A 16,582-nucleotide genomic window follows, 5' to 3' on the forward strand; every position below is an offset into this window, starting at 1 on the left:
CAGTTCACTTGCTTATACCACCTTGTGCCTATTGCTCTGTAAGCACTTTCCTGCAATACACCTGCACTGGGATACATGACAAGGATTGTGTAGTTAAAGGCCCCCATATTTGGGTAGGCAGTTTTCTGGTCCCTTCTGGCTTCCTACACCTATGTCAAATGACTTAGCACTTCTGTTTTTCCCAGGAGAGAGTGAGCCTCTTACTGTTGGTACAGGGGTACCTCGGGTTACATACGCTTCAGGTTGCATATGCTTCAGGTTACAGACTCCGCTAACCCAGAAATATTACCTCAGGTTAAGAACTTTGCTTCAGGATAAGAACAGAAATCATGCTCTGGCAGCGCGGCAGTAGCAGGAGGCCCCATTCGCTAAAGTGGTGCTTCAGGTTAAGAACAGTTTCAGGTTAAGAACGGACCTCCGGAACGAATTAAGTACGTAATCAGAGGTACCACTGTACATTCACTTACTGCCTTAAATTCAGTAGATTATTATAGTTGACTCAGAGGTGAAACTTTTGGCCCTTTAAAGGTAAAAGTAAAGGACCCCTGACAGTTAAATCCAGTCACGAACGACTCTGGGGTTGCGGTGCTCATCTCGCTTTACAGGCTGAGGGAGCCAACGTTTGTCCACAGACAGTTTTTCCGGGTCATGTGGCCAGCATGACTAAGCCACTTCTGGCGTAACCAGAGCAGCGCACAGAAACACTGTTTACCTTCCCGCCAGAGTGGTACCTATTTATCTACTTGCACTTTGATGTGCTTTGGAACTGCTAGGTGGGCAGGAGCAGGGACCGAGCAACAGGAGCTCACCCCGTCTTGGGGATTCGAACTGTCACCCTTCCGATCGGCAAGCCCTAGGCTCTGTGGTTTAGACCACAGCTCCTCCCGCCTCCGTAAATTCCAAGTATGAACTGCTATTGTGTTGAAGTTTGCTGTCTTTTTACTATGTTCTATTTTTTTTTTAATATGGGCACACGATGTATGATTTTATTATTATTCAGGTAACTTTTTTCTGAGCCACTCGAGTGAAGCTCCCTCTATATAAGTATTCGGAGCAACTTCTTTTTCTTGTCGATTCATGCAGTTTATGAGGTTTTTTGTAATCCCTGCAAATGTGGAATTGGGTATGCAGAGCCTGAGCTAGCTCTCTCTTTTGACAGAAAGAAATTGTTGTTATTTATAGCTGGAAACATAGGTTTGAAAGTATGTGGATCTCAAAAGCAGGCAGATATTAGGTGGCACTTCCAGTGCTCAATACAAGAGGTTTCAATAGCCTGAATCTCCTCGCAACTAAACAAAGTGAATAACAAAAATTTGCATAATTTATAGGTTTCAGAATTCTGCTTTTCTTGGTATATAATTTGGTTTCTGCTTAGAATCATAGAATTTTAGAGTTGCTAGGTTCCTAGAGGGTCTTCTAATCCAACCCTTTGCAATGCAGGAATATGCTTCATCAGTTCATCAGTTTATTGTTCTAGCTGAAGGCCATGACAAACATGTAGCAATAATATTAATAAAATAATACAGATCATACATCCTTAATATAAACCAGCATCCATGATGCGTGAGAGAGAAGATACCAGCAAAGTATGCATTAGCCTGTCGTTCTGAATTCCTAAATTTTCCTGAAATAGGTTAGCAGGGCAGTCCAGAAGCAGCTTACATAGATAGTGCCTCAGTTTTATACTGTAACAGGCATGCTGGTACCTAGATTTTTACCTTAATTAATTAACATCCTGTCTTCCATCCTGGAACTCAAGGTAGAATACATGGGATTAACAGTTGGTCTCCCACATAGGGACTGACCAGACCAAAGTTTGCTTAGATTCAATGATGTCGGTGCATTGTGTGCCTTCAGACTGTACTCTAAATTACCCAGTCTTCTAAGCTCTTGGTGCATTATTTACTACATAAGTCCCTTAAAATTTTGGTGGACTTGCCATGCCTCTCCTAGCCTCGTTCTAAAGGGTTGGGCTTTTCTCTTCTGCAGATATTCCAATGTCCGTGGGTATAATCGATCCCAGGGCAAACCCCACGCAATTGAATACTGTAGAGTTTCTGTGGGATCCTTCAAAGAGGACTTCTGTATTTATTCAGGTAAATCAATACTACATGGGAGGTGTTTCTTAACTGTTCTCTCTGGTTAGGTCTGTAGCAAGCAAGATAGCTTTGAGATTTGCTGCCATCAGTTTTGATGGATCTCTACCGCCATATACCTGATACAATCACCCTGTTCCTCTTCCAAATTCATATATTAGAGGAATAAAAGAGCAGTCCTATTCTTCTGCAGGGTGAACCACTGAGTACCATTACAAATTCATAGCTGCCAGGCTCAGATTTCAATTGACATTGTTTTAAGTGTCAGCACAGAGACAGTGAAAAAAAGTCAGTTCATGGGTACCTGAGGATTCTTTCAGCTCCGGTGAATGCTGATGAGAAGCTGTCTGTCTTAGTTACAACTGAGATGGCTCAACAAATTGTAATCTCTACTTGGGAGGCTCACTATAATGAACTTTGAGAACCCTTGAACTAAAGAGTAATGCTAATTGCCCTTGACAAGAACAAAGTGGAATTCTGACTGGCAAAGCTGACGGGGAAAGCTACCATTCATTTCACTGCTGCGAGGGTGTTGAACACTGAGGTGCCAGGGAAGGATTCTGATAACTGGCTTTAATTTGGTTTCTGTTCACTTCAACTGTGGTGGGGGCAGGACAAATGCTGGCAAAGTCGAAAGGGAGCAGACCCCTCCTAGGACGATGAGTCAACCAGAATGAGGCCACACATTCAACACCTATTTCTAGGGATTTTTTTATTTGATCTCTGCCTGTTGGAGGATTAGGTCAATATTACGATTTCACTAATCCTTGTGGCTTGTTGAGGCAGGTCACTTTTAGAGGCATGGTGCCAAACCTGTGAAGCGCTGAAGGTCACCTGCAAAGTCCATTAGGAATAAATGGTGTGTATTCAGTCCATTCTGGACAGCACTGCCTGGTTTTGATTTTGAAAAATAATGTTTGCTGGTAATCCAGGGGTACACAGTGTAATGTCCTCTGGATGTTGTTGGGACTACAGCTCCCTTGACCATTGGCCATTCTGGCTGGGGCTGATGGCAGTTGGAGTTCAACAGCATATGGAGTGTATTGGCTGCCTCTTACGTTAAGCCATATTTTCTCCCTTCAGAATAAGACTTTCAGTTGTACTGAGTGGAAGCATTAGCCTATTCAAGTATTAAGGGCATCTAGGAAAAGGAAAATAACCCAGGCTGTTTTCCTTGGACCCCACAACATGCCTTTTCAGCTCTGTGGGCTTGGTGCAGGTTTAACTATGATTACAAGATCAAAAAACATTACGATACTGGGAAAATATCCTTCCTCCTTGGGCTCTTCACTTCTGATCAAATTCTCTTCCCCTTTCACTGTAAGCTGTGGTTAGCAGGTAGCTTCTCACTGCAGTTAGTTCAACTTGATGCAGTTGTTGCTCAGAAGAGGAGAGCATACACCCAAGGGGGAAGAGGGAGGGGCTCTGCCATGTGCTCCCAGTCTAAGAGATCAGCCCTGAGTAGGAAATGCCTGCTGGGTGTGATTGCAGTTTACAGATCTTGCTGAGAGATAACTTGGGAGCAAACATAAACCTTGGAATATAATTTGAAAAGCAATCTTTGGTTTTCTCCATATTCTAGGGTCCCACAGACCGATCCATAATCCCTATTGTCCTCTGCTAGCATTTTCCATTGATAAGTTATCTCTTTCTTGCATGCGTACTTCTGTAGAGAAATTACAGGTTTCAATTGTGCTGAATTGCAGAGCACAATATCATTTCGTTCCTTCTTCTGGCCTGGCTGCTGATGCCCCCTGCCCCCGGTTTGATTAAAAGCCAGAGAGCAGGATGTACTCCTTCCTGTGCTCAAGAGCTTTGTTTGCTGTGGGAAATGGAGTCCCCAGACTAGCTGGTATCCTACGCTATCACTTTCCTGGAGTAATGGTTAAACTGTTCGTGTGCACCTTTGTTGTACAAGCAGCAAGCTTGCATCCTGGAGCATCCCTGTGTCTGTTTCTCTTCACAGGTGCACTGCATCAGTACAGAGTTCACTATGAGGAAGCATGGTGGCGAGAAGGGTGTGCCATTCCGAGTCCAGATTGACACTTTTAAGGAGAATGAAAATGGGGAATACACTGAGCACTTGCATTCTGCCAGCTGCCAGATCAAAGTCTTCAAGGTATGTGTGTCTTTTAATCCATCCAGTGCATACCACCCGCCCCGTTAATCAAATTGTGAACTAAAACCTGACTTTCTTAGAAGAACTTTGATGTTGGGGAATCTATTAGTATCCTTACCACCTGCAGCCTTTCACCAGCTGGTCCCAGGCAGGTTACAACAATTTAAAATTCAGTATTAAACACAGTTAAGACACATTATAATTGACACATGTAACTTTATGATGAGACATCTCCATTTGGTTGCCTCTACTGGAATGTCTAATACTGCAACCATCAGCTGATATTTTCCTTTCCTTTCTGAACAACTACTAAGCTCTGTATTTCCTTCATGGGTAAAAATATTGATTTGAAAGACAAATTACAGTCCCCAGAATAGGGTGTGTCCTGAAAACAGATCAGAGTTAAGAGGTGCCTTTATAGCATTCACCGAAAGTTGTATCATGAAGCTGCCAGATGCACCTCTGTGGAAGGGAAACCCAAAACTTAGGGGCTGCCACAGAGAATGTATTCTCTAAGTAGGTCTCTGGGGAGGACATAGTCTTGTCTTCATAGGCAACAGGCATATCCTCCTCCTTTTTTGTTCAATGGGCCCATTGAGACCTAGCATTAAGATATTGGTGATATACATCAGTTATATTATTGTGCTTACCCGAGGCAAAATAGCACTGGATATTTCTGAAGGGAGCTATTCAGGAATAAACAGGCCTTGATGAGGACTTAGTAGTAGAGGAATGTTTGGGGAAACTAAAACCGCAGTTTATGCCTGCATATGCACAGTGCACAGTATTAGAAATGCACTTAAAAACTGTTTAGTACACTACTTTTCTTTAAAGCATGTGAAATTGCATTGGAGCCAATATTAATGTGTTGGATTGGAGCAGTTGCTGATGTGGATGTTTTAGGGCCTAGCTGATTGACCAGGTCATCCTGTAGAAAACTTATTTACTCCAGGAAAAGCTGAGCCAAAAATCACCGTAGAGGCAGGGGAACTCTTGCCAACATCAACCTTTTATCTCCTCTCCCTCAAAAGTTCCCATTGGCATGTGATACAAGAGCTCCAACTTACAGATAATAAATGTGTGGAATTAGCCTAAAACGTGTGCAGTATGTGATTATTTCCTACAAGAAAAGTTGCCATGCTTCCTTGTTTTAGAAACTCTGGAAAGGGCTTCAGTCCATTTTGAAATTCCAATGAAAGTGGCAAATGCATTTTCCTTTAAATCCAAGTCTGTCTCTCATTCAATCACACAGAAACATTTTTTGTGGGGGCAGGGGGACATGTTGTTTCAGAGCAAAAGCTTTATGTGCCTATTAGGGGAGGTGAACTCCATACCATGTCAACCATTTTTTGTAGCCTCTTCCCCCACTCCCCTCGACCAAAGCTTCTCTCTGTACATTCACTTCTAATATTGGAGCTTAGGTGAAGATACAATTTCCTGAAGGTGGGCTGCCCCTCATTTTCTTACATGTTTTTATATGTAACGGAACAGATGCCACAATAAGACTACAGCCATAACATCTAGTTTGGCCCAGAGTCCCTCAGAACAGCACAAGTAACTTTGAGGATACAGGAAAGCGAGGCTTTTGTATATAATCCCTGTCCAAAGTGAGCACTTCTGATTACTGCTACCTATAGGTATTTGGGCAGATTTATAGGTGTTTTAGCTAGATAAAAATCTGCAGGGCTTCAGCAAGAGAATTCAAAGTGCAAGAGGAGCAGCAGAACAGGTTTTTCATGTTTGCATGTATTTCCAGAATGAACTTTTAAGCTCTTGTAGGGGAAATGAGTATCTCCCATCCACCAGCTCACTTTTCTCTTTAGGGGTCTGTTGCCAGTCTAGTTCCCTTGCCAGGATCACTGAGAAACATTTCATTTGTACACATAAATGTATTACTGTGTGTGCATGTATGTATTACACACTCACACATAAACCTAGTGCTGTCCTTATCAGCTGAAAAAAACTTTGGCTTAGTGCTTCCTTTCCCTACATCCCATGTTCTGGTTTCACTAACATGTTGGTTTCCAGCCCAAAGGAGCCGACAGAAAGCAAAAGACAGACAGAGAGAAAATGGAGAAGCGAACACCTCATGAGAAGGAAAAGTATCAGCCTTCATATGAGACTACAATACTTACAGAGGTAAGGCACGCAGTGTGAGTCGTAGTATCTAGAACCTCTGTTTTTGAACAAAGCCATTTAAAAGGCTGGTGCGGGTGGGTGGGCTGGCTTACTTACAGGTAATATGCTTGCAAAAGTTCACTCGGAAACCCAAGTGCTAGAATGTTTGCACCAAGGTACAAGACGTGGCAAAGGTGTGATTGAATGGCGTTGTCTGGCCAAAGTAATGGACACTTTCTCAGAGCCATTGTTTGTCCAGGAAGTGCCTAACAACGCAAGAGTATGCTCTAATACCTTGGAATAGTTTCTGTTCCTGGTCCTGTGGCCTCTGGCACATGATTCTGGACACGTTTGTTAAACAGCAACGAAACCAAAGCTGCAGCTCTATGGGTTTCTGTGTGGTCGATGTCACAAATAAATAAAAGTGGGTGGCAGCTGTGCATGTAACGTTGACACTGCTGCAACATGCTCCAGGCCATCAATCCCTGATGTGCAGGTGTTACATGTGTAAATACCAGCAATTCACTTTTAACCTGACAAGTACCGTATTTTTCACTCTATAAGACACACTTTTTCCCTCCTAAAAAGTAAGGGGAAATGTGTGTGCGTCTTATGGAGCGAATGCAGGCTGCACGGCTATCCCAGAAGCCAGAACAGCTAGAGGGAGAGCTGCGCAGTGCTCCCTCTAGCTGTTCTAGTTTCTGGCTTAGCCGCACAAAGCCTCCGCAGGGCATGGGGAGCCTTCATTCCCGTGCCCTGCGGAGGCTTCATGGGCTATCCCAAAGCCAGAACAGCTAGAGGGAGCCCTGCGCAGCACTCCCCATAGCTGTTCTAGCTTCGCGCAAAGCCTCCGCAGGGAGAAAAGCCCGCAGGAGCCGCGCACCCTTTAAAGCGCGCGGCTATTGGGGGCTTTTGTGGGAGGTGGGGGAAGGGACAGAGGGCAGCCCCTCAGTCCCTTCCCCCACCTCCTGGGAAAGTCCCAAAGAGCCGCACTCCCTTTCACTAGCCACGTGGAGCATGTGTGCGACTCTTGGGGGATTTTCAGTGACGGGCTGCCCTTCTCCCTCCTGGGGAAAAGCCTGCAAGCGCCACACACACGCGACTCGTGAAAGGGAGCGCCGAGCAGAGCCTGGGATGCATACAGGCTCTGCTCGGCGCTCCCTTTAAAAAAAAAATTTTCTTTCGTTCACCTTTTAAAAACTCGGTGTGTCTAATGGTCAGGTGCGTCTTATGGAGCGAAAAATACGGTATATGAAGCACCACACGAGCAAGGTTTTTGTTACACACCTGACCTCATGGCTCCAAGTCACTAATGGATATGAATCCATGCACCATGAGTAAGGATGAGTTGAAAGTGTGTTGGAAAAATACCACTTTTAAATCATCCCAACTCATACAGTATGTGACTCTAGCTGCAAAGGTTGTTCTTCCAAATATAGCAGCTTCAAATGTATGATCTTCATACAAACAAAACAAATTCAGTTGGGTTCTTCTTAATCCCTCACGAATGGCTAGGATTATAGAGGAGCAGTGAGCTTTAACATTTGACTAATTTTCTGAATAAACATTGTCTCCTGTAGCATTCAAGAAACAATCATTTTAGTCAGGGCTGTGTGTGTGTTGTGGCTTCAACCTAGAATAAACAACTACACTATGTAAACACTTACAGTTGTGCTCAAAGAAACAAGGTATGCTTTTTTTTTTTTTTTTTTGGCTTATCAAGGACTGAAGCAGTAAAGGAAATGGAGGTTTTACTTTATTTGACACATGGAGAAAGAAAGAAAGAAGGATGGATTTCTTGTGTCCTACCCACTCACTACTGAAAGATTTGCTCTAGTGTATTTTAGCTGGCTGAGACATCTCTTCCACATGTTCTTACATGTTTCCAGGTGATTTTCCACACGCACAGAGGCTAAAATCCTTGACATGCTACAGGAAATACATGGCACGCATGCTTTCTTCCACAGGAAGCAGTTTTGAGGTTCGGGACCACAATGCTTGTGAATATCTCACCATTGGTTTTTCTCTTCCAGTGTTCTCCATGGCCTGAGATCACATATGTCAATAACGTGCCATCCCCAGGCTTCAGCAGCTCCCACAGCAGTTTCTCCATTAGCGAAGGGTAAGTCTGGACATTGAATTTTTCCCCCGGCTTTTGCCCATTTACCTTTCCTAATACATTTTTGGTCGCTTACCTGCATCGGTAGCCTGTAGGATTGCAAGTTGACAGAGCAAATTAATGACATGTTTTCATCTTGTGCCTTTTCATGTTAAAATAGGGGGGAAGTGGCTTCTGACAAAACTGTGACAAGAAAGGGAGATTGCTAATTCTCTCTCTCTCCTGCTGTACTGCTTTGTAGAAAGGCAAAGAGCTTCAACCCCTCTTCTGAACACCCCTGCATTCCTCCTTCCTCTTGAGTACAAATTCCACCTTCCCTTTCTCCATTCGCTGGCCAGCAAAGGCTGAGCATGCTATAGCTATAGATCAGCTTTGGCCCTCTAGGTGCTGGAAATGCTTGATGTTTTATTATGTTTTGTATATGTTGTAAGCTGCCCAGAGTGGCTGGGGGAACCCAGCCAGATGGGCAGGGTATAAATATCATCATCATCATCATCATCATCTCCCATCAGCCCCAGTAAGCATGGCCAGTGGCAACATCTGGAGGGCCAAAGGTTCCCCATTGCATGCTGTAGCTGTTATGCACTAAGCAGGGGGTTGGATTAGATTACCTACAAGGTCCCTTTCCAAATCTATGAAAAACCAAAGCAAGCCACCCTGATTTAAGGGTTGCATCTCCATCACCTTCAACTATTTTTAACCCTAACATGGCTTCCATCTTAAAAGTGGATCCAAAGTTAATTTAGTGGAGGAGAACTGCAGGGTCCCTTGGCCTGTCTCTGGTCCCCTTCACCATGGTTAAAAGACAGGCTTTGCTGAGTCCACACAAGCCCTTTGTGTGGACTAGAGCAGGGGTGGTCAGCTCTCAAGAGACTGCAATCTACTCACAAACTGGCAGTGATCTACCCCCTTTTTGGGGGTTTGGGTCAAAGTTGTTGAGTTTTTTCAGGGAGGAGGTAAAATGTTGAGCTTTTTTTAGGAGAGCCACAGTTGTTCAGCTTCTTTGGGGGGAGCCAGTGATCTACCACAGACGTCCAGTGTTCTACCAGTAGATCACGATCTACCTGTTGGACACCCCTGTGCTAGAGGAACAATTCAAATCACAGCTGGTTTGAAGACAAGCAGAGGAAAGCAAATACCAACTTCCTTCTTCATTTCTTATTTTAAAAATAGAAATGGGTCTCCAAATCACCAGCCTGAACCTCCTGCTCCCATTACAGATGTAAGTCTCATTCATATTTTGTGTTTCATTCCTCTAATGTCAGTGGGGTTGTCTCTTGAGTTAGCAGGCTAACACTTCAGGGGACTGAATGTGTGGCTAGCTGTGAGAAAGTAGTTCTTTCAATCTGTTGTATTAGGTCATCTTGCATATTTGCACTGTGTTACTTTTTATTTTATTCTGTTTGTCTTACACTATTGACATTATATCGTAAGCTGCCTTAGGATCAGGAAACTGATGAGGGCTGGGCCAGAAACTGAATTAATAAGGAGTAACGAATGACCTACTGTGGGTGCAAAAGACTGTAGGTGACAAGCTGCAAGTCGTGTAAGTTGTCTGTGCTGCTCTTGCAAAGAATGCATCAGGTTTCCCTCCCTCTATCATAGAACCTCCTGCAGACATCCACACCTCAGGAAGCTCAGCAGTGGCTGATCCGGAACCGCTTCTCAACTTTCACACGGCTTTTCACCAACTTCTCAGGTAGTGGCAAAAGCCTCTCCCCGCTCTGCGACGACACAAGGGGCATTTGGAATCCATCAACTTTCTTGTTGATTCCTCAGACAATTTATTCTGCTCTCAAGCAAGCTTCTTAGAAACATCTTCTGGGGGTTGTGAGCTCTTTGACCTGTGGATCTTCTATTCTGTCCTTTTCCCCCTGCCACCATGACAATAGGAACACCTCTTTGCAGTTTGCCACTGCTAATTGAAGCCAAAACCAGCTCTAGCCTCTTTGAACGGACTAAAGTGTACTGTTTAAGTTGTGTGTGTGTGTGTGTAGGCGTAATGACATCCATCACCATGTAAACCTCACTAGATTTATCTGAATCATGCACTTCCTTTATCCTTTAAAAAACAATATGCAAGTGGGCTTTCTAGGGCCTCTTTCCTTCCTCAGTGATGAGAGCCCTGCTTAAAAGCAGCAGCAGATACCCTGGATATGTGTTCACTGAATATGAAACTCAGAAGTCTTTTTCATTAGGTGGTATTATGTAGAAGGATTTGTGTGGAAATATGAAGTCTTCTATGTTGAAACCTATGTTTGCTACCTCCCAACTGCCTTTCTTTTTTTCAATCCTAGGGGCAGATTTATTGAAATTAACCAGGGAAGATGTCATCCAGATATGTGGTCCTGCAGATGGCATCAGACTTTTCAATGCTTTGAAGGGACGGTATGTATCATCTAGACTTCCTTTTAAATGGTTTGGGCTTTTAATGTGCTGTGCAGCGGAATTTCTGCTTTTCCAGTTTAGGATTTCCGTATTTTATATTTTATTTTGGCACTTGAAAACCAGGTGGCATGTAGTGCTTCCTTTGGTCTGCCCTGAATATCCCACCTTTCAGCTCTATTGAATGACCCTGGGTTCAGAGAAAGGCTTCTCTGTATGCATACAATGCAGTTTTAGACATTTAAATCATGTTCCCTCCTTACTCATCTTTTTTCTAAACCAAAAAAGTCCCCATGTTTCCCATTAGGAGAACTGCTCTGGTCCCCTGACCATATTAGTTGCTCTTATCTGTACTTTCCCTTCCCTGGCAGTCCCATTTGTGTTCTTAGATGTGGGACAGGCACCATACTGTATCCCTCCTCCCAACCCACCCCCTTTCATGCTTGCAATTTCTTGCTGCCTGTGGCTACCAGACTCATCCTTAATATACAACTCATGCCTCAGTAAGACAGATGGGAACTTCAGACACTGGGGGGGGGGGGCGTATCCTGTAATAAGATCAGATGCGTTAAGGACAAACTGACACAAAGCAGATACCTGGTTTTTTGGGCACCTAGGAATATGAAGTATATCTTGCACATAGTACAAGACTGGAACTCGACTAGAAACATCTTTGCTTCCTTTTAAGGTGGTTTGGATATGGATGGATGAGAGCACTTCTGTGGCTCCTTCATTAAATAAGTCTCGCTTCATTATTTCCTTTGTGAAATAGATATGCAATTGTTTGATTCTGATCTTTCCTCCTGCCCCTTTGAGCTGGAGAGGGCTTAATATGCTCTGCTGTTTCTTGAGTGATTGTTAGCTGGTCCCTCAAGTAAAGAAAGCAAATGTTGGCCAGCTCCCAAATCCACAAGAGTTAGGCTCCTGGCAAAGGTCAGCAAAAGGTGCTGTGCTAATAGCAAATCATACCATGGAGTTAATGGACCAATTCTGATTGTTCAGATAGTAGTGTTTGGGGGTGGGATGCAGTAGGTGAGATGTAGAGTTGCCCTGCTAAGGCAAAAGCTCCCCTTTCTGCAAACATTTTGTGTATTTTTAAGGTGTTCTCTGGCTCCCTTTTCTTTCTGTACCATGTAGCCTGTGTGGAACCTTCTTTCCTCTTTTCTGTCCCCTCTTAGTGCACATGCTCTTTCCTGTTCACCAGCACCCCACCTCTCTTTATTTCTCCACCTCCACTCTTTCTTTTTACCCAATTGAAGAAAATGCTATCTGCACTGCAACAGGCCTCTCTGCACGACAGCTCAGTGCCTATCCGTCCTCAGCCACCCTTCTGCAACTGCATACATGGGTTTCACTTCCCCAAGCAAAGTCCCTCTGGATTGGGCGGTCTGGCTGGTTGCAACAGACTGGAAAAAATGGTGCCATCTCCACTGCACATCTCTGATTCCAGTGAGGAGCAGGGCACAATATAGATGAAATTGTCTTCTTCCTCCCTGCCCCCTTTTGTGGGTTTTTGTACGGTCCTATGCTTTTTGATGGGACGCAGGTGGCGCTGTGGGTTAAACCACAGAGCCTAGGACTTGCCGATCAGAAGGTCAGTGGTTCGAATCCCCACGACGGGGTGAGCTCCCATTGCTCGGTCCCTGCTCCTGCCAACCTAGCAGTTCGAAAGCACATCAAAGTGCAAGTAGATAAATGGGTACCGCTCCGGCGGGAAGGTAAACAGCGTTTCCGTGCGCTGCTCTGGTTCGCCAGAAGCGGCTTTGTCATGCTGGCCACATGACCCGGAAGCTGTACGCCGGCTCCCTCGGCCAGTAAAGCGAGATGAGCGTCGCAACCCCAGAGTCGGTCACGACCGGACCTAATGGTCAGGGGTCCTTTATGCTTTTTGATGGGAGTGGAGCAGGCATGCATTCTCCACCAGCGGGAAGTTGGAACAGACCTAGGAGGTCTGTAACATGGCCTTTCCCCCACTACATGTCCGAATTTGCCAAGCATACTTGTGAAATGTTTTACCAACTTCTGCGTGCTGTTGAAGTGCTTCTTAATCAAATTATTCCTCTCTTTCCTTTACTCTTCGTGGCCCTGTCCTTAAAACATTCCCTGTTAACTCTGGAGTGCTCATGTCTTATTTTCTCCCAAGGATGGTACGGCCAAGACTGACCATCTACGTCTGCCAGGAGTCGCAGCAACTGAGGGAGCAGCAGAAGCATGAAGATGGGGATGCAGCCAACAATACTTTCTATGGTGAGAACTTCAGGAAAGAAACCTAAGTGCCTCTGTTGGCTAATGGACCCACAGGCTCTTGCAATGGCAGTACTTACTTCCCTTCCAGGAAATGCTGCGGTAGCTCCAAATAAGTAGGGGTACAATCTTCAGTCCAGCCTTCCCCATTCTGGTGCCCTCCTGATGATGATAAACTTGTAGGCCTCGTGGAAATGTCCATGACGTGTTTCTTAGGCGGCAGATTCTGCTGGAAGAAGTGGATTATGAGACTTGCTCAAGCAAGCTTTAGTGGGCAGAAAAGAGTGTGGATTTATTTTTAATCTTACCGAGAATACTGTATAGCTGAATATGTTGTTGATTGCCTCGGAGTCTTAGGAGGATGAGGTTCCCTTTATAAATATATAAAGGGAAAACAGCACTACTCTAAATATAGGTTACTCTACGGCTAATTCCTGCTGAACTTGTTGCCTGACAGAATGTGCTCCTTGCCAACAACTGTTCTTACTTTTTCAGTGTACCATGCCATCTACTTGGAAGAACTGACAGCTGTGGAACTGACAGAGAAAATTGCCCAGCTCTTCAGCATTTCCTCTCAACAGATCAGCCAGATCTACAAGCAGGGTCCCACAGGGATACACGTGCTCATCAGTGATGAGGTAAGAGGGACCCAGTAGTCTGCTGAAACACTGGGAACAGATTTGGGAGTTTAAAGTATCATTGCAAGCTCAGCTCTGCTTCCAAAAGTGTCCCCACTTTTGATGTCTTCTCTCATCACCATACAGTGTGAGGTCTGTCACCTGTAGTTTCAGAGTAGACTGAGCAAGCAAGAAGTTGCACTTTTATACAGCTCTACTTAATTGTCCATTGACTTACTGAAAAACACAACAGCAAATAGCATGCTTAAATGGGGAAAATAAACCCCCGCTGAGTAAATACTCTGTGTGTTTGTCTGTGTGTTAAATACTGTTAAACCAAAGTAGGTACTAGTGGGGTAGGAGAGCTGGAAATAATGCCAATATATTTCACACCTGGCAACCAATGCGCCCCTTTGGTTTGAGATAGTACATGGGCAGATGAGTCTAAAAAGCCCTGGACACAAATTTTCATGGTCCTCTAGTGGCTATGGTGGCTCATTTAACCAAAGTAATGTATTTAGCATTAACTCTGGAAGTGTATACTCAATTCTGACCAAACTAAGCCTCCTAGGAGCTGGAGGAGACAGCATTATTGTGCTCTAGGAGTCTTGCTTTTCTCAATGAAGTCCCTATTGCTAAAAGGAAGGAGAAATATTCAGATGGTCATATTGCTTGAACTCGCAGTTATTTTTGAGTAATGCCTGGAGCCCTAAAAACTTCGGTTTTTCATTTCTATTTTAGATGATACAGAACTTTCAGGATGAATCATGTTTTGTCTTGGATACAATGAAAGGTACCAATTTTTTTTAAGTGCACATTATTATCCCAATCCCCTAGTCTTTTTCCTTTTCTCTGGAAAACCTAAGCGCTCCATTCTTTCCCGCCATAGGGTATCAAAACCAGCATGCCATAATAGTCGTGCATTGTATTTATTAAATTTTTAGTCACTTTATCCTGCCCAAGGCAACCCAGAGCGACTTACAACCAAGCAAATTATGAATTGTCGTGGGGTGGCAGACAGGGGGATTGTACTCCTTGTGTTCATCCAGTCTCATGGCGCTTTGCTTTCTTTGCAGCTGAAACCAATGATAGTTATCACATCATCTTAAAATAGAGGGACTTGGACTTGTTGCATCTCCTCTCGTGCACACAGCTTCATTTGCCTGTTTGGCACCTGGACACACTGACAGAAATCCACAAGAGCAACAGAAACTCATCTTGCTTCCACAGCATGTTGCCTTCTGTTAGGTGAACCACCTGTACCATTGCTGGCATGCTGTAGGCACCAGTTTGCAAGCACGGGGCTGCTTCTTCAGAGTTCAGTGCCATGGCTGCACCCACTGCCTTTTGAAACAGCCAGACTGGCCAGTGATGGATTTGCAATTATGTACATTGGGGGTGGGGTGGGCAACTGCAACATTTTTGATATGCGACAGCTTGGCCGGTTGTGATGGATGCTCTGGGAATCCCTGGACAAATGAGCATCTATTCTGAGGGTCCTCTTTCAAAGCCGGTCCCAGCTATTCAGGCCTCTCAGAGGCATATTTGGCTGGTAGAGCCAAGGAGACTTTCAGGTTTGCTGGCCGGTTGGGTAGGGACTTTGTTCCGATTCTGACCTTCGGACCATGTTACAGGTTTGTGGGCGTGCAGCTGTCCATGTGTGAGTGATACGTGGCTGTCTTCTCTGCCAGTGTAAGTTAGGAATAACGCCTATCTCGTGAGATCCATAGGGTTGCCTATGGCTTTGCTATACACTGCAACTGAAGAGACTTCAAATGCAAAAGAAGGAATTGCTATCCTGAGCTGTTAAGGAACACAACGAACTGAGACAGAGGCAAAAAGATTGTGTTTTTTAAAAAAATGTGTTGGCTTTTTTTTGGGGGGGGGGAATATGTAGAAATGATGGCTGCCTTTGAATGAAATCCCACAGGAGGGCCATAATAACATTATCCCAGAAACAGCTCATGCAGTAATAGTCCATAGTGCTTATTTGAAAAGCCTGTGGAAGCTCCATGGTGACAGAAGGGCCTGCATGTCCGTTTCCCAGGCAGCAGCCAGCCTCTTGGGTAAAGGCTTCAGCCTTCTGACATGGATGGGATGCCAAGATGCATTTTTTGAGCTTCGGAGAAAAATATGGGAAACTGTTACAACTGTAGTGATGATGCTGTGAAAATCACAGGCGAACAACTTGTCTGAAGAGGAAAAGACCACTTCTCCTTTAGCCTTCCAGTCCCCCTAGAAAGCAGCAATTCTCTGGAAGCTGCAACCTTGTGCGTCACAATGTCAGTTGCACAATCAAGTCTTGATAGACACTGCATCGGCTGTAGAGCTGGCAGCTGATGTAAGCTGTGCTTAAGCTAAGTTGGAGAGGTGGGAAAAATAACTTTCATTTCATTAAATGAAACCTAGTTACATATTTTTCTCAGTACCAGATTATTGGAGGGTTTTTAAAATCATTTTGACTTGGTATTTTTACCAAAAAGTGCTGAACTTTTATTTAAATCAATTAGGTTTAGTAGGTTGCTTCTTAAGGAGGCAAGAAACTGGGTCCGGTCAAGGTCAAATGAAATAAAGTCAATGAAGAAGAAGAAAAACCTTGGCAGTTGCGGCTCCACAGCTTTTAAGTAGAAATGTTATGTCTCATCATATATATGCCAATAAAGATCAATTCTGTTTTCAGTCAGTCTCTGGCTCAGTTGTCTTCGGAGCTGGGAGTTTACAACTATGACATAGCGCCCCCTCCAGGATCGTAGGTGGCCAAAGTTGAGGTTTCGTTTGTTTTCAGAAATACCAAGACTTCACAATCAACAGTTTGTATGGTTCAGCAGAATGCTTATTCAAGACTGGAAACAGTGATGGAACCAAATCTGAAGTGACCCAGAGA

The 16,582-nt window shown here is 44.3% G+C and overlaps 1 protein-coding gene across 2 annotated transcripts in view; it reads left to right on the forward strand.

Annotated features, from left to right (window-relative positions):
- The window catches only part of TFCP2 (transcription factor CP2), a 38,339-nt gene extending 21,962 nt beyond the window's left edge, over positions 1–16,377 (forward strand). Inside the window, exons 5-15 of one of the 2 annotated variants that reach the window (XM_028721488.2) lie at positions 1,990–2,096; positions 4,063–4,215; positions 6,244–6,354; positions 8,367–8,455; positions 9,626–9,674; positions 10,058–10,151; positions 10,750–10,840; positions 12,981–13,084; positions 13,577–13,719; positions 14,440–14,491; positions 14,775–16,377. In XM_028721488.2, coding sequence (XP_028577321.1) covers positions 1,990–2,096; positions 4,063–4,215; positions 6,244–6,354; positions 8,367–8,455; positions 9,626–9,674; positions 10,058–10,151; positions 10,750–10,840; positions 12,981–13,084; positions 13,577–13,719; positions 14,440–14,491; positions 14,775–14,812 — 1,031 coding nt within the window. In that variant the 3' untranslated portion in view covers positions 14,813–16,377. The remainder of the gene's footprint in view (positions 1–1,989; positions 2,097–4,062; positions 4,216–6,243; positions 6,355–8,366; positions 8,456–9,625; positions 9,675–10,057; positions 10,152–10,749; positions 10,841–12,980; positions 13,085–13,576; positions 13,720–14,439; positions 14,492–14,774) is intronic. The other variant, XM_028721489.2, reaches the window with a different exon arrangement.
- Positions 16,378–16,582: the final 205 nt, after the last annotated feature.

This window comes from Podarcis muralis, chromosome 2 (assembly GCF_964188315.1).
Source record: "Podarcis muralis chromosome 2, rPodMur119.hap1.1, whole genome shotgun sequence".
Classification (NCBI taxonomy): Eukaryota; Metazoa; Chordata; class Lepidosauria; order Squamata; family Lacertidae; genus Podarcis; species Podarcis muralis.